The sequence below is a fragment of the Ciona intestinalis genome, unplaced genomic scaffold (assembly GCF_000224145.3).
Source record: "Ciona intestinalis unplaced genomic scaffold, KH HT000049.2, whole genome shotgun sequence".
Classification (NCBI taxonomy): Eukaryota; Metazoa; Chordata; class Ascidiacea; order Phlebobranchia; family Cionidae; genus Ciona; species Ciona intestinalis.
In genome coordinates, this window is record NW_004190371.2 from 89,228 (window position 1) to 117,010 (window position 27,783).

The 27,783-nt window shown below is 34.1% G+C and overlaps 5 protein-coding genes and 1 long non-coding RNA gene across 7 annotated transcripts; 2 read left to right on the plus strand and 4 right to left on the minus strand.

The window, feature by feature from the left end:
* Positions 1–68: 68 nt before the first annotated feature.
* On the plus strand, positions 69–1,479 carry LOC104266485. Its single transcript, XR_717574.3, has 2 exons — positions 69–234; positions 1,307–1,479. It is a non-coding gene; the product is annotated as an uncharacterized LOC104266485 (long non-coding RNA).
* Positions 1,480–2,409: 930 nt separating this feature from the next.
* LOC108950198 lies at positions 2,410–5,892 on the plus strand. 2 transcript variants are annotated; one of them, XM_026838030.1, is made up of 4 exons: positions 2,410–3,125; positions 3,382–3,491; positions 4,006–4,158; positions 4,429–5,892. In XM_026838030.1, the coding sequence occupies exons 1-4, from the start codon at positions 2,936–2,938 to the stop codon at positions 4,624–4,626; spliced, it is 651 nt and encodes a 216-aa protein (XP_026693831.1). In that variant the 5' UTR covers positions 2,410–2,935; the 3' UTR covers positions 4,627–5,892. The 2 variants fall into 2 exon arrangements, with proteins under 2 accessions (XP_026693831.1, XP_026693830.1); XM_026838029.1 differs by having other exon boundaries at positions 2,410–3,491.
* On the minus strand, positions 5,241–6,272 carry LOC101242933 (protein arginine N-methyltransferase 5-like). The gene has a single exon (XM_026838011.1). It carries the CDS (start codon positions 6,270–6,272, stop codon positions 5,241–5,243), a length of 1,032 nt encoding a protein of 343 aa, XP_026693812.1.
* Positions 6,273–10,061: 3,789 nt separating this feature from the next.
* rbm12 (swan) lies at positions 10,062–13,925 on the minus strand. The gene is given in 2 exon segments (NM_001032599.1): positions 10,062–13,396; positions 13,640–13,925. Coding segments are annotated over 2 exon segments (3,228 nt in total). The 5' UTR covers positions 13,914–13,925; the 3' UTR covers positions 10,062–10,442.
* Positions 13,926–16,368: 2,443 nt separating this feature from the next.
* LOC100183995 (negative elongation factor C/D) lies at positions 16,369–24,644 on the minus strand. The gene is made up of 15 exons (XM_002129188.4): positions 24,535–24,644; positions 24,012–24,121; positions 23,539–23,648; positions 23,001–23,110; positions 22,107–22,214; positions 21,189–21,344; positions 20,658–20,788; positions 19,223–19,394; positions 18,535–18,666; positions 17,967–18,103; positions 17,532–17,646; positions 17,285–17,413; positions 17,115–17,222; positions 16,741–16,870; positions 16,369–16,577 (listed from the first exon to the last, which is right to left on the minus strand). Exons 1-15 carry the CDS (start codon positions 24,586–24,588, stop codon positions 16,543–16,545), a joined length of 1,737 nt encoding a protein of 578 aa, XP_002129224.1. The 5' UTR covers positions 24,589–24,644; the 3' UTR covers positions 16,369–16,542.
* Positions 24,598–27,413, minus strand: LOC100185614 (fasciculation and elongation protein zeta-2-like). The gene has a single exon (XM_002122553.5). It carries the CDS (start codon positions 27,335–27,337, stop codon positions 26,084–26,086), a length of 1,254 nt encoding a protein of 417 aa, XP_002122589.1. The 5' UTR covers positions 27,338–27,413; the 3' UTR covers positions 24,598–26,083.
* Positions 27,414–27,783: the final 370 nt, after the last annotated feature.

Sequence of the window (27,783 nt, forward strand, 5' to 3'; positions counted from 1 at the left end):
CACTGACCGTTTTTGACCAAGTTATAAATTCAATTATTTTTAATTTGGACATCTTTTCCATTTCAGGGCATCGTCTTGTTTTATTTATTCGGAGTCAAATCTTTAAAAGTTGGAGATTATGTTTACCCACTGTGGGCACAATGTGTTGCACATATTATGAGCCTTAGCTCGGTTATATTCATTCCTGGTTATGCTGTTTACATCAAGTTTAAAAGTGGGAAGTCCTTCGCAGAGGTATGTAACTTATTTATCACGTGCGTGGCGGAGCAATAACAGTCGTTATAAAACGGGTGTTCTGTTTTACACACCTCATGCCCGCATACGAGTTACCACGCCTATGCAACTTTGTAGGTAGTTTTTTTTTTAATTTTGTTAATTTTTGTTTTTATGCATGGCTAATAATTTAGACAACCTGTTCGTGATCAATGGGTTGGGAGCGTTTTCTGCCCAATTCCGATACGTGATTATATTTAATACCAAGTACACACTGTTATGTTTAAGTTACCGTATATACGTCCAGAAATGTACCACTGATACACAACGTGCTGTATTCTGTATTTATACACATATCATGCTTTCTCCCAATCCCAGTATATTACAAAAAAATGGCTTAAAATATAAGAAAATTTGATCCCTTATCGAGAAAGTATCATTACGCCTTGTTGGTTAATATGCACAATGTTCACATACCATATAAAGTAGCGCAGGTGCAAAATAACTCTTAAAGACTCTAGCATTATTCTGCTCCCTTTTAATCTGTCGTTTTCCCACGTAGTATTTGGATTAATTACACAAAACAAAAATGCGATAAAAAATTTCGTAGTATTCACAAACCGGAATTACTAATCTCGGTTAACGTTAATGCTGTATGAGCATTTTATGAAGTTTATCAGTGAGGTTTACCTTTTCGTTACGGTTGATCATTATTTTTGAGCCGCGGCGCAAAATTTATAGTTGGGTGGGGGAAGATAGGACACCTTTTATTCTGATTTCTCGTCACATTTGGTAGCTGGTTAATTGTTTAAAACACAACCAGGGTCTTTGGATACTATGTGCTAAAGATGTCCCACATCCCCCACAGGTCTCTATTTGTAAATATTCTTTGTTTATTACCAAACTGGACGAGAAAATAAAACAAAAGCATGTTCTATCTTACTCCACACTACGATACGGTGTATATTGTACAGCATTTACTTCTAGTTGCTTACCATGGACAACCTAATAAGCTTGCGTCGGTACCATACGTTGCTATAGTTCGGCAACAGAAATAACTTATTTAGCTTTATAATCCAAAATTATGTTGCAGTTACGAAGGGTGGTGGAATTTAAAGATAAAAAGAAGAAAATTTTCGACGACGAAGCTTGTATTCCGTTAGAAATGTCTTAAAATGTTCATATAATATCACCATGTTCTTTATCTTCTATAGTTGATTAATAATAAGCCGGAATCATTTAAATTCAAAATAGAATTCTGTTATTTCACGTCGTCGTTTTGAAACAGTTTTTAGACATTTAAAAGACGTGGTTTTAAAGTCATAGGTTAGAGTATAAAATGGAGATGAGATTTTTAAAATAGTTTTATTTATCTAGAAAAGAGTAAGCCTAACTTACTCCACCCTACTATATCAATAGGCTACATCTACAAATCGTACATATTAGGCTACGTAGCTTTTGTTAACGAGCTAAATAATCGACTTTTGAGTTTAACACAAAACACACCGCTTTAACATTTTATCATTGCTTTGTAAAAGTTATGTTTTGATGGTGCGACCCGAAAAGGCTTATACAAGTGTACCTCGCTTTGGTTTCAATATGTACAAAGCTACATGATATTCCATGAAACTTGTGACTTGCACCCCGATGCAAGGTTAAAATTACTATAGGATGCTTGGTGTGTTTCGCTTTTTATTACTACCGTCGTGTTGCCCGACGTCGGTGTTGTCTGGTGTTTTTTCAAAATAAGTTAAATCATCACTGATTTAATATGGTGTGTAATGGAATAGGCTCGTTTTGACAATATATGGCCAACAAACATACCGCATTTGTTTAACTGTGTACTGATTTTTGTTTTACTATCATGCTTCAATCTTCTTTTTTTCTCGTCCTATTCGGTAGTAAACAAAAGAAAAATCAAATAATAATATAACCGAACCCTCGCGACTCCTACAGATCGTTGTTATTTGTTTAAAACACGATCATGACATTTGGATATTTATATGTATATACTGAAGCGGTCCCGTCTTCCTCTACCCTATATTAGTATATTGTATATATATAGTAGTAAGTTATATATATATATTATATATAAATAGTTTGTGACTAAGAATAGCTGATTTCAAAGGGTATCTCCAAGTGGTACATCTTTCAATTACTCATACAATATATTCGATAATTAAACAGTTTCGGGTTTTGTCTTGTGCCAGCATGCATCATAGAGGACGCTAACAGTGTACTATGATTGCACAACTCACGTTTATTTCATCACAGAAACTCGTGTCTATACCGAATATGACGTCACAAAGCGAAATTGTTATTGGAGAAACAATAAAAAACGAGGGTGCATGGCGTCAATCAAGCTCGTTTTTTTTTTAATTAACTTCACTAAAAAGGCGCAAGCGCTGAGTTTAAAAGGGGCTGATTTGGCCAGATTTAAACAATTTCAACAACGCTCTAAGGGAGGACATACGGCTGCGAACATGACACACATTATTGTGAGCACTTTATCCAAGTTTACGAAAAACTTTTACGAAAGAGATACCGACGATATCAACTACATCTCCTTGTTACGTCAAAATTCAGAAAAAATGACTGTGATTGTCGACTCCAGAAACAGCAATTTTAGAGAGGGCGTAAAAAGGTCGGTTTAGAAAATAAAATTAGTGTGAAAAGTTTTTATGAATTGCGCAACAGAAAAGTTTAAAAAAATAGAAAATTAATGCAATGTTTAAGAAAGTTTTTTGAGTGTTTTAAGAAACTTATTTCATTTCATTGTTTCAGTCCTGTGGTGATACCAAACGATTTGGAATCTTTAAAAAATTGGAAACATAAAATTCCAAATCAACCAGTTCTGTTTCAATGCAACTTCATAAAACCAAACAAGAAACGTTCTTCGTGTTCTTGCAAAGGTATGTGGTGTCATGTTATGAATGTATCTCATTTATACCCTTGCGCGTCAGGGCAATTTTAGAATGTGTAACATGTGTGTCACTTTCAATACAGCTCTTAAAATTCATACTGGTCCAATCGCCATGTCTTGCTCAAACAACTGTTTTTTTTTTGTAAAAGTTAAATTGAAGAAATGTTTTTTTCCAAAAACATGCAATTGGAAGCAGAATAACCAAGTAAAACAGATGATTTATAACTTCGGTTTACTTCACGCAGATTACATCGCATATGTGCCATTTTCACAACTACCGGTGCGATCTCAAATACTAGCTGCATTCAACCGTTGTGAAGATGCAGTAAAAAGAAGAAAAACGTTTAAACTGGCGGTCAGTTTATTTTTAGTAGACCACGATTTTACCTATACTCTACACATATAGAATGTCCATACATTTTAAGCCCATGATGTGACACATCGTAGGACTTTACCCAGATAAAAAACATACACATTATAGGATATACGTTTTAATTCTTGTCTGTCAGTTAAATGTTCAACTTGGTTGTGATTATATAAACTTTACTGTTAAGTGTATCAAACAACCGATATATGGTAGTATGGGGCATGTTTTTATTTATTTTTTAGTAAACAAAGAAAATTAGATAATTATTTTACCGTATCGTCACAACCAGAGTCCGTATATACGGACTCTGGTCACAACTTAAAAGAGCACTGTTAATTGCTACAAATACGATTTAGGTCCTGAAAGTATCCCATCTTACCACACAATACCATGCTATAGGTTTTGCACATTCCAAAATATTTACTGTTTAAAAAATTAAAACCACGGTACGTGTACATCAAAAATGCAAAATGTAATCCCTAATCTAGCAACCGTTTAACAGATTACTGTTGTATGTGGCATCAACGAGTCGAACCACGAAAGCGAATCCCCAATTTTAAGCGAAAGGAAAAGGAAAATTCCCCGTAAATTAAAGATCGTAATAACATCAAAACCAACGTCATTACATCCGTTTCGATTATCAAAGTTTAAAGCAGTAAGTGTCAGATAAAAAACTTAGATATTACCAACTTATACCAGTGGCATGTTTTTAAGCGAAGAGACACTGTTGTTTTGTAAACGTATTTTAAAATTACCCTACTTGTCACAGCACAACACCAAAACACAATACGCAACGAACAGTTTACGTTTTTTTGGTTTAATTCATTTGAAATTGAAACGACGTCAGTATTTTAAATTTATCTACTGTGCATGCGGTTTTCGTATCGTAATATCTATCACCAAAAATCGTTTTATTTCACCACAGAATACGTCATCCTGTGACGTCACAGTGAACATATGTGACGACATAAGCGTCACAGACATCAGCGATATGGACGTCACTATAAACATGTTCTTTGCGACGAAAAATGCGTCGAATCAACGAAGAAACGCGCAAGATAACAATATCGGTAAAATATTATATAAATATACACACACGTCATTGAAAATACTCAAAAAATAGCTTGCTTATTGAATAAACTAATACTCTTTTTAGACGCATTTTTTCGCGGTTACCCTGACGATAACGATAAAAATTCCATAGAGTATATAGACTATACTGTGGAACTTAACTTTAACATCGTTGCCCACAGACATATCATTCTTAAGTATGATTGACAGACCGCCATCCTACGAGGACTGTACATTCGGTTTCGAAACCGAAACTACATTACACCGTCGCATTTGAACTGAAGAAATTTATACGTAAAAACTGTACCAATATAGTGCTTTCGTACCCGATAAAAATTGCATGCAACAGTACAAACGCAAAATGTCTAAAAAAAAAACGTTTTGTATTGAAGAAAAAAGATAAAACAACAGTCACTTTACAACAATTGCATAACTAATGTAAAAAATAAAATAAAAACAAACAGTAAATGTATAGTAGGATGGAGGAAGATAGGACACCTTTTCATTCTATTTTCTCGTACATTCTGGTAGCAAACAAAAAACATTCAAGGAATTATAAAACCTTGTCCTCGCGACTTTCATAGACCATTGTAATTGTTTAAAATACGATCAGAATATTTATATATTTCGTGCTAAAGGTGTCCCATCATCCCCCACCCCAATATATCACAAGTGCAATTTGTGTTTGGAACCTTTTTCGTTAAAAACTTTGGTCACAGAATCATTTTTATCGTTGTATATTAACAACCATTCATACCACATTTCATACACTGGATTTCTTATTTTTAATAAATCATGATTCGCCTTTCTTGTACATTTTCTTGAAATTTTAACTGATTCGATTGGTTCCTTAATTTCTGATGAGTTACCCAAAGGGAAAAATGCAGCCTCCCAAAAATATGTGTTCTGAGACGAACCGGGCCGTGTATCAATGTAAATGTCCCTGTATAACTTGGCACGAAAATATCCAGCAAACCCGGTAACTTTAGCAACTGTACAGTCGGTTTTTGCAGTCGGTAGCTTAAAACTAGATGAGAGAATCGGTGACGGACAAGTACATTCGCAAGTATACAATGTAATTAGGTCTGATAAGAATACTGTATCCGTTGGTAAGCCAAGCACACTTAAGTGTACAGGCTTACTTTTAAAATATTCCTCCAAACTTGGTGAAGAAACAGCACAGGCGTAAGTTGTATATGAAGCAGGGATACTGATACAGCTAATTACGTTATTTTGGTCACGATATCCGAAAAGGCCAGTTGCTGCTGAAAGAATTTCAGATACGAATTCGTTGTCGCCGAAAGAACCAAAAAGTTCAGAAACAATGAGGCGGACAGGTTTCAAAACAGTCAATTCAGTTAAATCTGGCTCCAACCGGTTTTTAGCAGCCGCGCGCAAAATCTCATCTTCGTCGCGGATAACAACGGGTCGATAAACTTTTACCGCGGGGTTTCCAGCATATTTTTCCCGCAGTAACTTGTTCGCGGTGTTGTTAACTTCAATGACGTGTACCAAACCTTTCACATTGTTCTCACGAATCGCATCTAGGCAATAATCAACCAGCCTTCCCCGTCCAGCACCTAGGACCATTACATGCAGCTTGTCTTCAGAAAAACCGCCAAATTGCTGCTTAAAATCTTTCACGGCCGTCAACACGGCGTAAAAATAGAGAAAATATTTCGCCTTGTCTCTCTCCATTGCTTCGTATTCGATCACTGACCACGGCGGGAACAGTGGGTGCTGGTTTCGCGTCGGGGGAAGTACCCCGCGATCTTTGAGTTCGGTCTCATAATCTTCAATAAATATTTTTCTTGCTGCTTGCATGACGTCATCATCATCCATATTTTTTACATTTATCAAGCTTAAAAAGCTATTTCAGTTCTTAACCTACATTATAACAAATCTGTCGGAGAAAAATAGTTATTTTGTTATATATAGCTTGATGTAGTTACGTATATAATGAAAACAGATAACAGGTCACCGCTGTCTAAAAATTAAGCTTAAAAATTCTCTGCCTTGCCTCACTACTATAGTTTTTAACATCTTATCTACAGTATTTTATTGTATGAAGAATTGGTATTAATTTAAAAACAATAGATATTATTGCAATATCAATTAATAAATATTACATATAACAACTGCAGTTTACCTATAATAAAAAATGTATTATAACAAAGTGGGGCAAAATGGGACACAATATTAAAAGTTTTTTTTATTAATAGCATTCTGCAACTTGTAGTGAACCTACCTAAATTACCGGCCAGGTCAACTTTAGTATTACAAATTAAAAACGGTATTCATGGAAAATAAATACCAGTTCGAAAATTAACCACTTTACTAAACAGTATAGTAGAGTGAGAGAAGATGGGACAGCTTTAACACATAATATCCAAATAGCCTGATCGTGTTTTAAACAATTAACAACGGTCTGTGGAAGTCGTGAAGATATGGTTTTATAATTCATTGTATGTTCTTTGTTTACTACCAAATGAAAAGAGAAAACTAAACGAAAAGGTGTCCCATCTTCCCCCACCCAACTATATCAATTATTAAATGAATCCAACAGACATTGAAAAAATCATAATCACTGCAGTATTTTAACCATAGAACATAGACAAAAGGGCCTCAGGCTACGAAGTCAATACAAATAAATTCGAAAAAATTCTAACTTGTTTACTGGGGCGACATTAACTTACCTTACCTGATAATAGTGCAAGCACGAATTTGAGACACATCGCTTGTCAATTAAATAAATATTTAAAGCATAAAATACGCATGCCATAGAAAAAGTAAACGTATTAATACATATTAATATTTGTTACGCGCTTAGACCTTATTCTAACTACAGTTAAATGTTTACTGTTGTAATAGTACTGTGGGGTAAGATGGGACGTCTTTAGCACGCAATATTCAAATATCCTGATCATGTTTCAAACAACTAACAACGGTATGTGGGAATCGTAAGAATAAGTTTTATAATTCTTTATACTACCAAATGTGACGAGAAGGCAGAATAAAAATGTGTCCTATCTCCCCCCCCCCCCCCAGTACTATTTGATTTTAATTACCGACAGTGTAAGTGCTGTTCAAGGGGCTGCTCGATATTTAAACTGGATCTCTCATGGACAAGACGATCAATGTCTGGACTTTTTCGTTTACTGAACGACGTGAGAATGTCGACAAATAAAGAAACAAAAAACTAAGTAGGTATTCCTTTAGCATTTGCTTTAAAATGAACTTTAGGTCTTACTGATATCACTGTACAATCTCTGGCGTTCGTGCCGAAATTTTAACCTAAAATTGCGCGAAGAAAGGCTTGCGGCATCGACTTTTTCCATGCGATCAGTAATCAATTATACAAAGGTAAGAAAGTACATCACACGCATTCACTTTGTCTATTACTACACTCATTTTATAACAAAAAACGAGCGTTGCGTCATGATAATATGATAGATGTTCGCTAATGCATGGCGTAACATACAGTATTGTGACTACATAAAAACTAGTAAGGTAACGTAAACCTGGTGGATTCCAACGTCGGTGGATTCCGCTGGCAAAACAAGTGAGCGTGCATTTTAAAAACTTTTATGTTAAATAAAAAAATATGGTGCATGTCGAGGGAATACCAACTTTTGTCGTGATACTTTTTCCTCGTAATTAAAAACTACATCGTCCGCAACCAAAACTAAATATAAATATCTTCTACTTAATACGATATCCGTACTATTTCCTGTCTACTTTAAAACGCACTTTAAAAACCAATATATTGTATTTCCTGACACGCCACCCACAAGTTAAAGACGTTTGCGCTGCAGGAACACATAACATTTTATTTATATCTTGGAATACGGTACAATGCACCTTTTTGATAGCAAGGCATAATGGATAAGCCACCTGTTTCCGTTTCTAAACTGCCAACACCACAACCATGTCAACGTATGCATTAAACTTCAGATAGGCGTCAATTAAAAGGTGCAAATAAAGCATCTGAGCCATACATTGTACTATATAGTTTCTGTTACAATCATACCAATTTGAATTTCGTCCTGTTTGAGCCTAAATGGTCACAACTCGCAACATTCCTAAAAACTAATGATAAACAATCAAAAACATTCAAGTATTATAATAAATAAAAACATTCAACCACGTTTTAAAAATGTAAATATATATATTTTCCTTTACTCCTTAAAAACATTGCAACAATAAAATAAAGCAGTCTACTTGTAATTTAATTTACCCAGTGAGCACAACCAGCTTAAATTAGTTGTTCTATTTAACCCAGACAATATGGTGTGTTATGCAGCCATGATATTGCAAATACTTAACATTAAAATGTAAAAGTTAGTGCAAATTTTTGGCCCAAATATGGTAGCTGTACCTGTTTGCTAAAATCAGCTTTTTATTTACGCTTACTGATAACAATGGTAATTTCAGTCATGTTAGCGAAACAGTATTTAACAAAATGTTGTCTTTTTACTCTAAAAATATTAAGTTATGTTACAACATATAATAACAGCCTTGTATAACAACACACACCAATATTGTTTAACACTCAGATAATACACACTAAGTTAAATAACATGTTGTATTTCATTTATTATCCTCTCTAAAGCATAACTTCCTAATAGGAAGTTCCTATGGCACACAAAATTGCTAAATAAACTAAAACAGATCTTTAAATTGCTCTTGGTCCAATAACTATTAAGCTGAAAAGTTGTGTACCACCTATTTACCTATGAGCGGAAAGTTTTAAAAATTTTTGGTCAAATCTGGGATGACACGACTTCGTTAAAATACTGTAACACTCCCTGTCGTTAAATACAGAAACCTCATTCATTATTGTGGGAAATGTAATATATTAAAGCTCTGCTTAAACATCTGACAAAAAGGAAAAAGCTAGTTTTAAGCCTACAACAGCGATCCTAAAACATATGTCACCACTCTTTTAAAAGTTATGGGTGGACATCTCAAGCACCTAAAACATTACGCCTATGCCCTAAACATTATTTACATAAACGTAGAAAATTCCATTCTTTAAACGCCAAAAAACTAAAAACACAACACATAACCCTGGAGATGTTTGAGTTTAAAATAAACATGTTTAGTATGCAATGCTACCCTGATGCAAAAAAATAATACAAAAACATTATTTAAAATGCCCACAGTTTTGGCAATTCTAAGCAAACATGTTTAAATAGTTAAAACATTAGCACATTAAGCATAATACAGTTGCCTAAAAATTAAACAGAGTATAATATACATTTTTTAACACACCTAAAACCTTTATCTGAGCTTCTTTATATCTTAGGGAGCCAAAATCAAATTATTGGCAGATTTAACATCTAAGTTTGATTTTAGAAACATATCTAACAAATATCATGATTTTAGACAAAACACATAGCTGCTACTGTTATTCTAAACATAAGAAGCTCTGCTGACTAGTCTTTATACATTGCTTAGAAACCAAACAAACATAGGTTATCATTATTTGTGATTAACATTTTATCATAATACACAAAATTTACATTGAAAACAAATTTAGTTTATGTACATTTAACTTGATTTGCATCTAGACAAAATTGAAGCAAACATTAGATAATTACATAATTTCAAATGTGATGGAATTAACATACACAGACCATCTTGCATACTTGCTTTGTCTTCATAGTTTGCAGACATTGCTGTAATAACGATATTTACACAGATAGATTTAGATATTATTAATTTATAAGACTAACAGTTAAAAGTAAAACACTGTTGCCTTAACATTTGGCAGTGGGAAAAAATCTTGACACGGCAGAGAAATTAGCACAAAAAACAATTTAAAAAAATCCAAATGCTAAACCATGGCACTAGCTATATTGAAGTTTATTGTAGCTTCAGTTTTACATTACGATGAAGCAAAAATTTATTATGTCTTTGAGCAATAGCAGCTCGAGCAGGCTCAATATGTGGAAACGATATCACTCCATCGCCTGTGGGTTTGCCCCCTTGACTGTACATTAACTGTACAGAGTCTGGCAGGGGATCAAATCCCGAGAAAAATTCAAGCAAATCCTCTCTTGTGATATCATATGAAAGGTTACTCATTTTTACAGTTACTATTTGATTTGGGTTAACAGGAATACCCCTACCAGGGAGTGGAGGGCCGTTGTGGTGAGGGGGAAACATAAAGGGTTCGGGGACAGGGTGGGGTGGCAAGTCCCTTCGTAATAACTCTGGGAGGAATAACCTATCGTTGGGTGGGTAGTGTGGTCGGCGATCCAAAGGTGACAAAGGTGGTAGGGGCAACCCAGGTCCAAATTGCCTGTGTCTATCAAACAAATCTGGAGGGGGGCGGTCAAAATGGGGTAAACCTAGTGGGGGTCTATCATAAGGGTGTCTGTCGAATGGGGGTAAGCCACCAGGGGGTCTGTGGGGATCAATAGGGGGCGGTTGTTGGGGACCATGGGGAGGGTGTAATGGGTAATCTGTTACTTTGTTTATTTCTCGTTGTATATCCATTGGCATTGGGGCATTCATTTTCTTTGAAGTATCTGCACGACCCGCACCATTTAAATGGTTACCAGATATTGTGTCTTTTACTTTCTGATTGTGATTTTTTATTTTATCTAACATTTCCTGTTTTGACAAAGGCCAAACTTGAATAGAGTTGTTTAGAATTTTAACATTCGAGTCGAGATCTGTAGCTCTTATACAGTCTTCAGTGGACCTTAACTCAACACAGGCCTCGCCAATACAAAGTCCTGACTTATCCATTAAAACTGTCACTCCATCCTCAGAAAGTTCATGGTTCAACAAACAGTTCTTCACATCAGATGTAATGGTTCGTGAATGCAGGTTGCCAATACAGACACAAGTGAGATTGTTTTCTTTAATCTTTTTAGATAGAAGACCTTGTTCTTTTATGTCTGGAGTTACAGAAAACTGAGGAAACCAATGCTCTCCAGATATTCTATGATGAATTTCTTTCATTTGAGCAACACTACTCTGCCCAACTAATACATTACGACCCATCATCCGCTGGTTATCCCTTAAAGCAGCTTTTACTGCATCGTCTGCATTAGAAAACTTTACAAAGATGTGACCAGAGCGCCTGCCACCTTTGTACACAAACTGTATACCATCATGTGGAATAGAAAAGTCAGAAAAGAATTTCCTGACAGCTTCTTCTGTACAGTTAAACGGAGAGTTGGCAATTCTTACCAAACAGGATTGTTTTATATCGGAAACTGATTTTTGTGGTTCATTAGATTGTTTTTTAACAGGTGAAAGTTTGGCAGACATTGGACTTGCATTCTGCTGTATTACATTTTCTGGGGATTGGCTGGGTGGAGCAGAAAGAGGTGTGGTAGATGAAGCTGGAGGTGGCGGGAGGCTGGGGGGTGGGGCATTGGTTTTTATATTGGCAGGAATCATTTCAACGGTTTGGTTGGGTTTTGTGATAGAAACAGGGATAACTGGTAAACCTGCTGGGAATGGGGGAGGAAAGCCAGCAGCTTGGAGGGTGTGGTTGGGTGGCATAAGAGGAGGTAACAATGGGTGGACTGGAACTTTATTGCTGGCAATTGGTGGCTGGGCGGATATTGGTTGGAAAGATGATGGTATCTGAGAAGGAAAAGGTAATGGAGGTGGTGGAACTGCTGGATCAAATTTAACTGGACCTAAAGCTGGAGATTCTATCACGCTACCAGAACCACCAAACCTGGTTGGTGTTGGTGTTGGTATTGAAGGTGGTACCGAAGATATAGAGGACTGTGATGTGGAAACGTTGGCAGGAGGAGAATTATCTTCTTCAATATCCATCTCACCAACCCCTGCGGCATTCTCCTCTGGAGCATATTCAAGTTTCTCATCTTTTCCCACAGGAGGATAAACATAATCCTTGGTTGAGGATGGTTGTGGAACATACTCTTCAGGAATATATTCTTCAGGCACATATTCTTCAGGATTGTATTCTTCTGGAACATAATCTTCTTTAGCTTTGTGTTCTTCAGTATAAGAAGCAGGAGATGGAGACGAATGTTCTACTTTTGGAGGAAACTCTGTGTTTGCAAATTGGAACATCTTTTTCTCAAGATCTCGACGCTTCCGTTGTTCTTCCTCTTTCTGATGTTGACGTCTCAACCACTCATCCATCTCCTTTTGCTTCCGAGCATGCCGCTCCATCTTTTTCTTCCTATCCTCCTCTTCTTTAACGCGTTTCTGCTCCAGCTTTTTCTCCCGTTCCCGTTCTCTTTTATATTCCTCCTCACGTTTTGCGCTCATGTACTTTTTAAACTTGCGAATCTGATCGATCATGTTTTGTCTGCTGAGCCCGATCACACGAACCTGCTTTCCATCGATCATATCCCCATCTCTTACCAATGCATTCTTATAGTCAGCATATGCAGCAAACTCCACAAATGCTCGGCCTTTGCAAATCTTTCCATCATTCTCAATAAATAGCCCGCCATCCACGATATTTAACCCTGAGAAAAACCCCGACATGATATGATAATCAGCATTCTGTGGCAAGCCACGCACTTCAACACAGTTTTCATTTTTAAGCGGAGACAAAGCTCTTGAACGCTTGGGTGTGTTTTCACTGGAAGTTATGGTTTTGCTTCTTTTACGACTTTCACCAGGGCGAATCGTTTCACATGATTGTGTGCTAACCAATAACCATTGTCGCTCAGAAGAGGTTGTAATTCTTATAAATCTTCCACCAAGATATTTCCTGTCTTTCTGTAAGGCATCTTCTTTGTCAACAACTGTTTTGAACTTAATAAGACAAGTTCCGTTATTTCTTCCTTTCTCATCCAACATAAACCTGATTGCAGCTATGTGGGACGGAGCGAAAAAAATAACCAAATCATTATCATCAAGGTTATAAGGTATACCCTTCATTTCAATGAACACATCATTGCCCCCTAAACTTTCTGGGACCACTTGGGGGCTTGGCTGTTTGTTGTGTTGCTGATGTTGCCTGTGATTGTTTGCATTTGGAAAACCAGCAGCTGTGGACCGATGAGATAAATTAGTGATTGGAGGTTCAGGAGGTCGAAGCCCTCGTAATTCCTCACATATTCTCTGGCTGTGTTCGATCACTGTTTTCATCTCAGTGTGGCTGCTAAGCATTAATTTAATAGCTGTTGCTCTGACGTGTTGTCCGTCCCTCATCATTGCTTGTCTTGCATCCTCGTCAGTTGAGAAAAGGATAAAAGCTGTTCCATCAGTTCCTCCAATAATGTGGACTCCGCCATCCGGGATTCGAAGTCCGGAGAAAAACTGACGAATATCAAACGTACCAGCAGCCAGTGGCAAGTGTTTTAATCTTATTACAACACCAGTTGCCATTATTAGTTTGCTCTGCGTAAAAACATTAATTGGGACTTGAGCGGAAAACATAAGTCTATTAAAACAAGGCTAAAATAATAGGTTAAACAAAGGTCTATTACAAAAAGGCTAAAATAATAGCACGTATAACAAACAAAAATTACCCATAATTAAGGAATAACATTTTATTCGATTAAACAAGAATCATTCTGTTTCTAACTTAAGTAAACATAAAGCTACGTCATTTTAAGAAAACAGTGCACATGTAATCATTGTGATGCTAACAATGCTGTTTCATGTTATCAATGCTATGGGATAAAACAAAGCTACTTCTTCAGTTGTCAAACATTCAATAGTCTACATATGAAAATCAACAAAATTTAATAAAATAAATCACACACCACAAATAATTTGTTTTATCCCTTACCCGTACTCAGGGTTTGATTTTACTTGGAATCTAACATAAGCGCAATTAGGCTGTTTACACATTAAAGTGGACTAGTGGTTACGTTTACATGAGTTACTGGAATAGGAATTAGAAACTGATACAAACTAAATTAACTATACCGGAACAGACATGATTGGGTTTTTTATTTCATACAAACATTTTTAGAAAACTACGTTTTATGTAGTTGTTGTGGACTTTATTTATTGTGCAACCTACTGTTTTGTGTTTTTAAAAGAACTGTTTTTGTCGTAAGCACGGCTAGAATAGCATAAAAATAGAAAAAACAAATAACATACGTGAAATGTACACTTTATGCCTCATGAACACAAATGTTATGTCAAATTAACAGATCTAAGAACCACAACAAACACTGGTACGTCATATAACGTAAGTAATTATTATGTATAATACTATTTCATTTGTATAACATCACCATCAGTTACAGGTCCGGACAACAGCATGTGCAAGACAGTTATTTTGTGCTTTTAATAAAAACTGGTCAGCAAAGTACATACATTTCCAGGCCGAATTAGGAATACCCTTTTTTGTGTACGCAATTAGTACATTGTTTAAATAAATGAGCTGCGTCTGACAAATTATGGCATGCATGACCAAAAGTTTGTAAACAAAATCATGAGTGCACCTGGCATATTAACCTTTTTCACTAAACTGGTTCAATTACTTCTAACTTTGTAATACATGCAAATCTAACTTTAAATAATTTGTTTTACTGAAATACTATTCCTATAGCGTCGAAGTTGGGGGATAGATTTAGTAGTCATGTGTACAAACTTTACACCAAATACTGATAACTTAAACAATATACTATACACACTACACACCTTTAAAATTTACAATCTACAACTTCTGGACTTCAAATGTACATTATTTTACAAATTACAGTACTGGGAATTCTAAATTGAAAACCTTTTTATAAACGTGTTTTTATATACAAGTTTAAGACAATGGCAATCCAAAGACCTGTTTTTAGTAAATTTGGAAACACAACACAGCAACAGCGTTTCCGGGGCAAAAAATATATCCGAAAGAATCTGAAATGAGTAGATCGTTGCTGGTTATTAAACTTTGAATATAAGTGAATATGGCTATGGTCTATATCGCTGACAGTATAAAACTATCAATAAGTAATGTAAATAATAAAAGAAATACACTAAAGTTGTTACACAAACAAAATCAGATTCTGAAAATGTAGAAAATCAAGGGCGGTGACCAGGTCGAATAGAAATAACATGTCAATTTTTGACAGATAGTAGACATAGATACAGCATAAACCAAGGAGATTTTAATCAACCAAAGAGAGGCATAAACCAGAGCCATAGAAATACCGAGTAGTCCAACCCATTGTTACGTGAAACCATAGCCTATACATACATGTATAGGCTATGGTAAAACACAAATTGAACGGTAATTTGGGTCCAAAATAACACAGTAGGTATAGGGAAAATGTATGTTTTTCGGTAAATTACAGAAAAACTTGGGCCTAAAAACAAATTTAAAGGTTGAAAAATGTAAAAAACATGTGTTATTTGTTTTCTGTGTCAAAAAAAGTCATAAATTAGAACTAGAAGCGGTTGATTTGCGACATTTTAGTCATTTACTGCGGCTAAATTTATACATTTTTTCTAAAAAATGTTTGGTAAGGTAAATAGAAGCTGTTTTACACCTTCCCACAATAGGAAAACACAAACAAAACTTAACAAGTTCGTTTAAACCCATTGTCAAAGTCACCACTTTTGCTCTATATTGGACACACATAGACGGCAGTTGGACTACTCGGTGTTTATACGACTCTGGCATAAACCATTGGGCAAAGAATGCGGATTCTAAGGCAAACTGATTATCGACAGCCCCACATCAGGATTTGTCTTTAAATTAACGTATTTGCGCATATAAGCTTGGTCAAGCAGCAAATGTGGCATTAGTTCTAATGCACAGGCTCAAACCTAACACTTTTTCAATAAATTATCCTCACGGTAATCAAACCATTTTCAAACAAGAACAAGCACATATTTTTAAATTTTTATTAAACAGTTTTTAAACGCGCGAACTCTTTTATTTGACAGTTTCGACAATACATTCGTGTCAAATGCATCAATTGTATGCATTTCTATACAACCCTCCTTGGTGTAAAGACCTCTTGTCACAATGATGATATGTCACAGCTGAAATACCCTCTTGTCATCATGTAACCATTATAAAGTTAGTCTTGCAGTGAACTAAAAAGAAATATTAAATTGGTATATAATACCTTAATTAAGGTAAAATATGGGCACATAAAAACACAGAAAATGTACAAACTTAAACATTTCACCCATTTAACTGTTATCCTGTATACATATATTATATTAAACTCTTTCTCCTAGTTTAATTAAAACAAACCTATAAAGTCTGACACTGGATCATTGCCATCCTCATTTCTTAGAGAGCCAGTGATGCTTTCGTTTTCAATAATTGGCAAGAACATATGTACAAAGTCAGATGTGTATGGAGGACATATTATGTCCAGAACCTGCAAAGCAACATACATTTTACCATACTATTTCTTGCACACAGAAAGCATATATCTATTTTTAAAATTAAGATTCTGATGCAGGTTAACCTAATAGCATGGCTCAATTTTAAAGCCCAGAACTTTCAGAACAATAAGTCGTTTTTTTTTCAACCTAATTGAACGATATTTAGATTCTGAGAAAAATCCAGCTATGTTTGGCTGTATGTTGAAACCCAACAAAAAGATATATGAACAGCCATACCTCAGTAACAAAATGTCGTATTAAAGAAACATCTGTGCCTTCTTTGTCGCTGCAATCTCGAATATAAGATATCACTGGCAGAACACAACCTCTGCTCATGAGATGGACCTGTTACATAAAAAGTTAAATAGATAAAAACTGTCACTGTGATAATTATAAGCATCTCCTACCATTCTGTCCAGGACTGTTTTCTTCATTTCAAGCTGAATTAGAGTGTCAAGATTTGAGAATGCAAGTTCAAAAAGATTGATCAACAACTTCAATACATCTTGGTGAAGTAAAACATGGCATGAGACAATCTATAACAACATGGGAAGTTACTACAAATAATGAACGTGTCTTAAAAAGGTGTTTAACATGTGTGTACAGACACTGTAAGTACTTATCTACTTAATTTTTGTATTTAGTTTTTCTCACCTCATCTAACAAAGTTAAATGCAGAGGCGTATGGTCCATTTGCTTCTCAAAGTAAGTTGAATCGGAAACTATTTGTTCAATCCATTTCAACACTCCCGTGGCAACTACAGGATATCTAGTGTAGAAATATGAATGAATGTAACTTGCTTTATCCTCCCATGGCAAAGTCATGTATTACAGATATAATACAACAACCTGTATTACAGATATAATACAACACACTTGATAATACAACAATGTAAGCAATTAATGATACAACACACTTGATTACGCAATATTTATTTCTAATTATAGACCTTTTGCAAGCAACATAAATTACATGCTTTTGTTTTAGCATTTAACCTGCTTAAAATTATTGTCAGGGAATCTTCAAAAGCCACCATACACCATAAAAACACAAACAATATAAAATACTTTTATTATTTACTCTCCCACCTTATGCAGTGATACAAGGTCCCAATCTCTGACATTAATTCAAGCTGTCCTTTCCCCCCACACACAAGGTGATGAACTTTATCAATGGCTTGTGAAGTTTGTTGTAATTCATCACAGTTTATCTTTCTACGATCGCCCTGATATTACCACAGAGTTATGTAATGTATATGAGTGTAAGTTGAAGTCAGGAATTTACTATATGTCTATTGCATAGAAAATATACCTGTATTTACCCCTATTAACCATGGGTCTACTGCATGGAAAAAAATATATAACTGTATTGACTATAGGCCTATTACATGCATCATTTAATAATTACATGACTGTATGCTAAGACACCGATTAAATAAGATACTGCAAACCTAAGTTTTTAAAATTTCCAGTGAGTGATTAAGATACATCACTTTAGCAGGAAAAAATGTTAAACAATTTTTGTAGGTGTCAAATATTTCAACTGTTAGATTGTATCTAAAGTTTAGATTTAATCAATTTTCTAGGTTGTTCAAGTATTAAGAATAGAATTATAAACAGGTATAATGATAACAAAATGACGCCAAATACAACTTACTCTGTATAGTTGTTCCGTAACACTTGCAGCATAAGCGAGTAGGAAGATATATTTGTGTTTATGATCAGGGTTGATCTTGGTTCCTTTGCTCGTGAACAAACTATCCACAAATAACTCAAGAAACAAAGGAAACTGAAAATGATATATTTATTTATTTATTACAACTATATATTTAGGGAATTTACTAGCTTAAGAACAGAAAAAAAAACTTTTATATTTAGTAACAATATTTTTCAACTTCACAATTCATTAAATTATGTTTGTTTTTTAATCAATATTGTTTTTCTGTACCATTTAAGTTAAAAAAAGTTGAAAGCAGAAATAAAAATAAAAATTAAAAATGAGAAAGAGACCATATTATTTGAAATAAATAAACCTAAATTTAATTAAAATTAGAAAACAATATTGCCAATTGCAATTATTATATGCTGAATACAAATTCGAACTTGATTAGGCTATTTGTTTATATAGTGGGGTGGGGGAAGATGGGACACCTTTGGCACATAATATCTAAATCCTGATCATGTTTTGAACAATTACCAAAGGTTTAAGGGAGTTGTGAAAGCATAGTTTTATAATTTTTAATTTTCTTTGTTTACTACCAAATTGGACTGAAAAATAGAATGAACATGTGTCCCATCTTCCCCCACCATACTATAATAACAAAAGGAAACATTAACACCCTCACCCTTAACAACTTGACAGGGGGTGGATCATCAGAGCTATATAACTTATGCAGGATAGTGACATCTCCAGGGTTGAGTTGTGATTTGGATAACATGGACATTATACACTGTTGTGCACGAGGGTATGCAGTAGCGCCATCTAGTGCTAGCGTTATATGTGTCACATCATGACCCCTGGAAGAAATTGTTGGGAAAATAATTAAATGGGGTGAGACACGTAACTTTAGGGGTAAAATGTTATCCCTGCTTTTGAAACTAGGGGTAACAACATCGTATGGTATACATAGCATTCACCACAATAACCTCTTCTCGCTGTTTGAAAACTATTTAAACAATGTCCAGATATTGTTTAAAACATGTGATGATTTTAATGAGATATGATAGTATTACAAGATTTACTGGGGAACAACACATGAAGAAATAACATAATTTATTACTTTAAGTTAAATACAGACTGTTCGTAGTTTTGACACTTTAGTGTCAGTTTAGTAGGGTCTGATAAGTTGACAAGTTGTTAATCCGATTCTACCAATCCAGCCCTGGTTGTACTTTATTTTTTAATTCAAACAGTCCGTTATTCTGTCTAACTATTTCGGTTCATTAATAAAACATTTGGGCATGTACTTTGTTGACTCTGCCATGGAATAGAAATGTTAGCCTAAGTTACTCCAGACTATATTATTTAATATTCTATAAACACAGACATTAATGATTATGTTTTAAATATGACCTTGTTTTAAATATTCTCTTAAAAAAGAAAAACTTTTAAAATTGCTACTACTAAGTTTTAGGGGCTTGGAACTTAAAAAGTCCACTGAAAAAAAGATTTAACTTTTTTAGATTAACATTCAATTTATTGATTAATCAATAAACTGGTCAATGCAATTACTGTGGAAGCACAATAAGCACAAGAGGAGAGTATGATGCTTTTCTGCATTAGATAGTAAAACCTTTTACCACTGGTTAACATCTTAAAGTATTAGCACAACTATTTTATTAAATATTAGAGGCAACAGGCAACCAAAATTATTATAGCCTTTTCTTCTCAAGTTTAAATAAAAATTTTTGACTCATTTAATGCATGTACCAATGTACATGAAAGTTTGTTTATAGAGATTTACAATTACTTTTTTTCACACTTTTATGAACAGCACATTGTCTGTGATTATATTTAAGTAACATGATAGCATTGCATGAATTGATTAATATGCAAATAAGGCGATCAATTGTAGTCTATTCACCTATACCAATTTCTGAAGAATGTCGTAATGGTCTATGAAGGTAGCATGTCAAAAGTGCAAAAGTATTTAGTTTGCTTCTAAGTTTCCATTATATACAGAATACAACGTCACCATGAGCATCAAACATTTTATATTGCAGGGGTGGCTAGATGCCCCTGCCACCCCAGGTTTGGCGCTTGTAATCAACATAACATACTTTTGTTTTGCATATTTTTGAATTTCCTGCGAGATCCTCCTAACTACAGTTCCTCCATTCTTGTTCTGAGCAAGTATTGCCATGACAACTTGTGTGTAGAGGTAGGTATGCTCAGCGTGGCAAACCATTTTCTGTTCAAGATAATTTTACTTTTAAGAAAACATTTCAGAAAGAGTGTTTTTAAAAATAAAAATAATTAATTTCTAACATAATTACAGCAAACACAATCGTTACCTCAAAATTTGATTAAAAATTGGACATTAACTGTATTAAAGATACTTAGACAAAATGTCAACAAAACATGTGCATAAACTATTGCAGGCATTAGCTATAAGCATTAGCTATATTGTATAGGCCCACATAGTAATATATAGAAAGTAACATTACTAAAGCAAATAAATTAAACCCTAATATCTTTAAACCGCATTACGTATCTCAGATTACTGAAACTAAACTTTAACTAAAAAAACATTTAAACAGAAATAAATCACTATTTTTTTATTTATAAGATTAAATTTAAAAAAAACTTACAGCAAACTCTGGAATATTTTGCTTCAATGCTTCTTCTGCCCCACCTTCCAATATGGTGGCAAGACATGTTCGTAAAACACGAGAAAAAACTTCAAGTTGTGTGCATGCTGTTGATACGTTGGTGATTTCTGCTTGGTAGCCAGCATCGGATATTAACTGCAGTGGAAAAGTGGATGAGATTCAAATATTTTTTACTACATATAACATTTTAACCATTTAATAAATAGGAATTAATTCACTGCATTAATTAAAAATGAACTACATTTTGAAAAGAGAAAACTACAATTTCATAGTTTAATACATTTTAAGATATTAATGGATAAAAATTCTTGGTATATTAGAAAAAAATGGAAAAAAGAAAAAAAAAACTGAAGTGTATGCAACAAGTCAGATATTGAACACATGTTTTACAACATGCAGCACTTGAATTACTACACTGATTTACAACATGGATCAATATACAATAATCACTAACCCTTTCTACTGTGTGTGCAGTCTATGGTAATTTACTTACGGCATCATCATCACAATTTTATTTACAAACTCATGCTTGGAAATATTACAAACAATATGTGACACACAAGACGCCATGAGTCAAAATAAAAAGTAAACAGTGGTAAATCACGGTGTTGTTGTAGGAAGTTATAAAATAGATTTATGCTCACACTCAAGCCTACGCAGTTGTCTCATTTTTTGCAGGTATTAGAACAAAAATGAAGAAAAAAAAATTGTAGCAAAATGGAATACTCTCATTTCAACTGTGTAGCTTGGTGATAGAATCGCTAAGCCTATAACTATAACGGTATACACCATGCTTATACATCAAACTATTGTCAAAAAATACAATGTAATATGTCACGCAAGAGACATGTCTATTGGGCCAGCTTGCATTGTAAATCACAAGCCAATTTAACTTACTTTAATTGTGAAGTTTAACATGAGACAGTCAGGATATTCCTCAGCAAGTTTGTAAAACAGTTGTCTCCATTTTTGGTGGGCGATCATACTTTCCAACCATGATGGAGTCTGAATAACATTGCACAGTTTATTAACAAACAAAGATCAAGGTTATGATGTGTAAGCAGGTGACATCAGATGTTTAATTTACAGTTTTACACCTTTGAACATGTTTTATCCGGCTGTCTGTACAAACAAGCAGGGCCAAACTGTAAAGTGTCCACCACATTATTTAATGAAGTTTCTATGTTTCAGTATGAATTTAAAGGCATTTTATCAAAGTCATCCAAGATTTTGTTAAAAATTTATTTTGAAAGCTGAAGCTCACTTATATACATTAGAATCAAACTGTGAAACTGATAATACAAAACAAAACACAAAAATCAACAAGAGCAACCATAGATTAGTATTAGCCACAAAGTTTTTCCATTGCCTTTCTACTTAAATAATTCATGACAGACATACATAATGCACATCGACTTTCAGGCTTAATATAATTTTACGTAAAATTCAGAATAATTTTGCATCTTCGCAAATTAGCAATGCACTTGAATGCAAAGCTTTTAACCGATCGGAAAAGTTCATTATCAAAAAATAACAAAAAGGCACAAAAGGCTACCACAGTTCACTTGAATTTAATTCATTGAAAATTGTAGGATTTCAAACTGAAAGCCATTTCAGTTCTGAATATATATTTTTTGATTTAATTTTAGTGGTTCCAAGACACTTAAACCTTTGCAATAGTTTCACTTTCATTGGTATCTGTACTTGATAACTCTAAAAGCTAAAATCTTAAAAATACATCCCTGCCATGCCCACTTAACATAAATAGTGAAGGAATAGACCATATCATACCTCTCCCTCCTCAGTGAATATTGTATCAGCTTTCTTTGGATCAAAATGCTTGAGAAGCAAATCTTTTAGATGATCTTCCACCAAATCCTGAACCTGAGTTGGCGCCAGACCTACATAGATAATACACTAATGATAGTAGCAATGATAATAGCAATAGTTACAAATTTTTGTGCTATTCTCCGATTAAACCCTTTTGGTTCCATTTAAGGAAACAAAGAAAAGTTGAGTTCAATATTTAAAATGCTCTCTTTACAAACTACTATTAATTTAAGGTACTTGCAAAATTAAACTAGCAAAGATATTCAAATTAATGTATTAGTTTAATGGTGTGACCAGGCCGCCAGGCAGTAATAGACAGGATGACATATTATATGAATTCTTCTTTAAAAAAATCATTTGAATAATAGCAACTTTAGTGAGAAAACAAATTAGTATCATTCTAGTAATATACAAATAAAGAATATAATAAAACTTGAACAAACTGTTTTGCATTCTGTTAAAATTTCTGACAATTTATTAAATGTACGACTGTACGAACCGCACATGATCAACCACTCAGCAAGAAGATTGACAGTTTGCGCAACAGCAGAATAATTTTCCGATAATAATTCCACAACTTTTTCTGGCATTCCTCCAGCTTGGAAGTAACTGTGTTAATTGAAACCAAAGTGAATTAGAAAGTGACATTATGTAATTGTTGGATTTTATATATTGGTGTAGTAAGACAAAATACACACCAACTGAAATGGCATAAAAAAAATAAAAATAAAACCGGGCAAATTTTAAAATTTGAATTTTAAAATGACATCACAAACAAAACACAAAAACTAATATTATAATAAAAGTATTTTAAATTTAATCAATCAGCTTTTTAAATAAAAAACCCCAACACAGTAAATCCCCAATTAACCAGTATAGCTGGATAAATATTATTAAAAATTTGGCCAATTACCCAAAAATGAATTACAACAATCTAAAGTTAATAATTATTATATATACATAACCAATTACCGTTTAAGACAAGTAAATATAGAAGGTTCCATGATGTAATCTTTACTTGACATCTCCATGACACAAGTATCCTTAATTGAAGTTCCTCCATCTTCAACATTTGAATCCATCTGTGGAGTTATGATGTCATAAAACATAAATAGCTGAACGACAGTGGAAAATTGAATCCAGGTATTTATGAATAATTTAAAGATAGCAGAATTTAAAATTTATTAAAAAAATGACACTAATATTGTGTAGTTTATCACACATTTTGTAAAACATCGTATATGCTTTTAAATAAGCTTTCAAACAAAATAGACAATAGTGTGCTGTACTGCTGTGCAATAAGTCAATTAGAACATAGTTATTGCAAATAAAGGCAGCAATTTATACCAAACAAACAATCCTGCAAAACAAATTTGACTTAATTAGTTGTAAATTTAATGCTATCAAAAAATAATGGGACGGCAGACACACTGTGGCGCATGCGCTGGTAAAATAAAAAAACTTAAAACAAGTGAAATAATAAAAAAATACTTACAGAACTTGCTTGGTTCATGCTCCCTCCACCCCATGATCCTTCACTACCCTCCATACTTAACTATCTATAATACATAACCATAAATAAAAAGCCATGCATAAATATAATACCATTGCAAATATGATGTAAAATCAAAAGAAAAAATGACGGCAGTTAAATTTGGCTTAAAGGAGTTTCGTTAATTGGGAAAGTGAAAAATTTGCAAATTCAAGTAATATTGAAGTTTGAAAATAATCAAAACACATTGTGAAACATACTTAAAAGGATACATAGAACATTTCACACTGGTTTAAATATTTAAACATACACATGCTGTCTTAAAGTAGTACTAATACTTTTAACACTGCCTTTATATTCAGATAATTAAAATATCAAATTGTTCGAATCGAAATTTCACCTGTATTTGGGTTACTACTGTTCATAAAAAATGTTATACGGTAAAGTAAAAATTACAGAAATCAGAACACGTAAATTAAAACATTATAATACTGCAAGAAATCACAGCATAGTACCAACTGGTACCTTATTAAATGATAAAAATACAACAATTGTGAAATTAATCTTGTGTTACAGAAATAAGCTGTAAAAGAAACAATTAAAAGTCTGCTTTCGTACAAATCAAAAACAAGCATTACAGTGACACAGCAGGTGATAATATGAATGTGGCAAGACAAATATAGAAACAAAATATCTTTTCATTGGATAGGTGATGTTATTTTTAAGATTGTTTTACAGATTTTTTTGTTATTGTTCATAAATGTTTACTGTTTAAAAATGCTACAGAACTAAAAAGATTATTTGTGACAATAGGCTATTAGCTTTCATGTTGATGCAATAGTATTAAATTAAACCTACTACTGCATTATAAGCATTAGCATACATTGGCTGACATACGATGTTATTGATTATTGTTGTGTATGAAAACACTTCAAAACAAATTGTGAAAAAATGTTTTGTTTTTTGAGCTGCCATATTGTTATTGTACACAACATTAAAAAGCAAATAACATTATATTGTATCTGACAGGTGTGTCTGCAGCAAAATATATACGTAGCTAATATAATGGTAATATGGGTGCTTCAGATGTGGTCAAATAAAAATTTAAAAAAAAGGTTGCTTTAGTGTAGGATAATGCTTCCACATGCAGTGTATGTACGAGGTGAAAAGCTTAATTCATTATACATGAGTTGGTTACAATGCATTACCTGTAGCTAATGCTTCAGAAATAGATTCTAGTGATGATACTACTGCTGTCACATTATATTAAAAACTGCCAATTGAAATACTTTTACTAACTATGAAATGCTTATGGGAATGAAATTTCAAATAAGACAAGTTCAAATACTAATATTTATAAACAGTAGTAAAAAACTATTTTTTAAAATTTGATGCTAGCTGTTGCTGAAACAAAATTTTGTTAATAAATAAGATGTTTCTAGGATCCAAATGCATTTGTTAAGAGAGGATACAGCTTGATGTTCAATCAAAGTGGTCAGAAAGCTTGCAGCCTTTAAGCAAATTCTCCATCAGCTTTACAAAGCTGTTCAATTCAAAGTTTTAATGTTCTTGAACCATTAGGTGCAGGACACAGAACTTTTAAAATATATGCTGTAAGTAGGGAGGGAACTTCATCACTATCTGATTTAATTGCATCTAAGATTTTAATCATGGCTTGTAAGTTTTCAAGGGTAGGTGTAGGACCACTGCTGCATGGAATAACAGATGTTAAGTACCGGCCAGCTGACACAGAATCTGTCGTCGCGCTTTTCCTTAAACGTCCAAACTTTTTAGGAGGTGCAGCGGCCACTTTTCGAAATTGCTCCTGTTTGTACTGCACTTCTAAGACACGAGAAATAAAACAGTTTTTCACCTCGTTTTCGTAGTTTAGTTCATCTCGTCGACCAAGTTCATGTAGTAAATCCGCTGATAGCATTTTTACCTGATCTTCTAAATCAGCATTAATATCATTTAACTCAGATAAGGTAAGCAGTTTCAACACAGATGCCCGGTCACTTTCCTCTTGACTGGATGGGGATCCAATTGATGGTCTTAATCCGGATGCAGGAAACGGCTCCTGAAACTCCCCATCTTCCAGAGAGGACTTGTCAAAAATGATCCCGGTTTCTTGTTGAATCTCATAATCCTCCACAGCATTCGCAACATCCGCATCATGCATGATCTCTTCCAACTCTTCTATTACTTCATCAGCAGTCTGCATCATCTTATTACTCTCCCCATAAGGAGGTTGGTAAACTGAACCCGATTCTTCAGTGTAAACATTGTATTCAATCATTCTATGAAAATCCATTTGTTTTTCCAACTCTGGATCTTCCGTTTCAGCTTTTACTTCCTTCTCATTTGAAGTAGCTTTTTCACCAGGCAAATCTAAGGCAGGAATATGAAGTTTTCTTACCAGCGATGTTTCCCAATTTAACGGTTGAACTAAACCGTAATTATCCGACAAACGTTTCCAAATATAGTCATCAGTTATCGTTTCCGCATTAAATGGCTTCACCGGATTTTCTTGAACTTTATTATTATTAGATGCATTAATCCTAAAACATGCTGCTAATTTCTCATCAAAAGTTTGAACAAGATCTTCCATACTGCTGTAGCTTAGCAACTCTGGGTCAGGAATAAAGTTATCAATACTGTCCAGGTTTTCACTATTTCCAAAAGACATGTTTTGATTTTTTACGTCCTCCAATTGTTCTACATTGGTGGAACACATGTTTAATCTGGTTGGAGAAAAACTTGCAAAACTTTCCCATTCATCTTCTATCTGGGCAATCGGTGCAGCCATTTCAGCAAAACAACCAAACTATTCCCTAACCCAAAATGAAGATCTATAACATTTTAGGTAAAAGAGACCTTTAGTTCTTACTTAATAGCTTAGAGATAAATAAAAAACATTGTTTTTGTCACTCGAAACTATTATGACAACATGGCCGACAGACAAAGTTGACAGAGGGCAAAACGCCAAAAATATCAAATTAAACAGACAAATACACTTAATTGCGCGTTTGGTATGGGCATGTCTATAACCCTGAAACCCTGACGACATACTTGCCGCTGATTGTATAGTGTTCTTTGCTGATACCCGCTGTGGAATTATTGAGCACGTAAGTGGTAATATATTTATACAAACAAGGGAACTTGGGGGAGTTCCCGAAGTAAGGACCAAAATATTGAGGTGTATATGCACCAAAAATAAAAAGACAAAGATAGTACCATAGTTGGTATGATAGT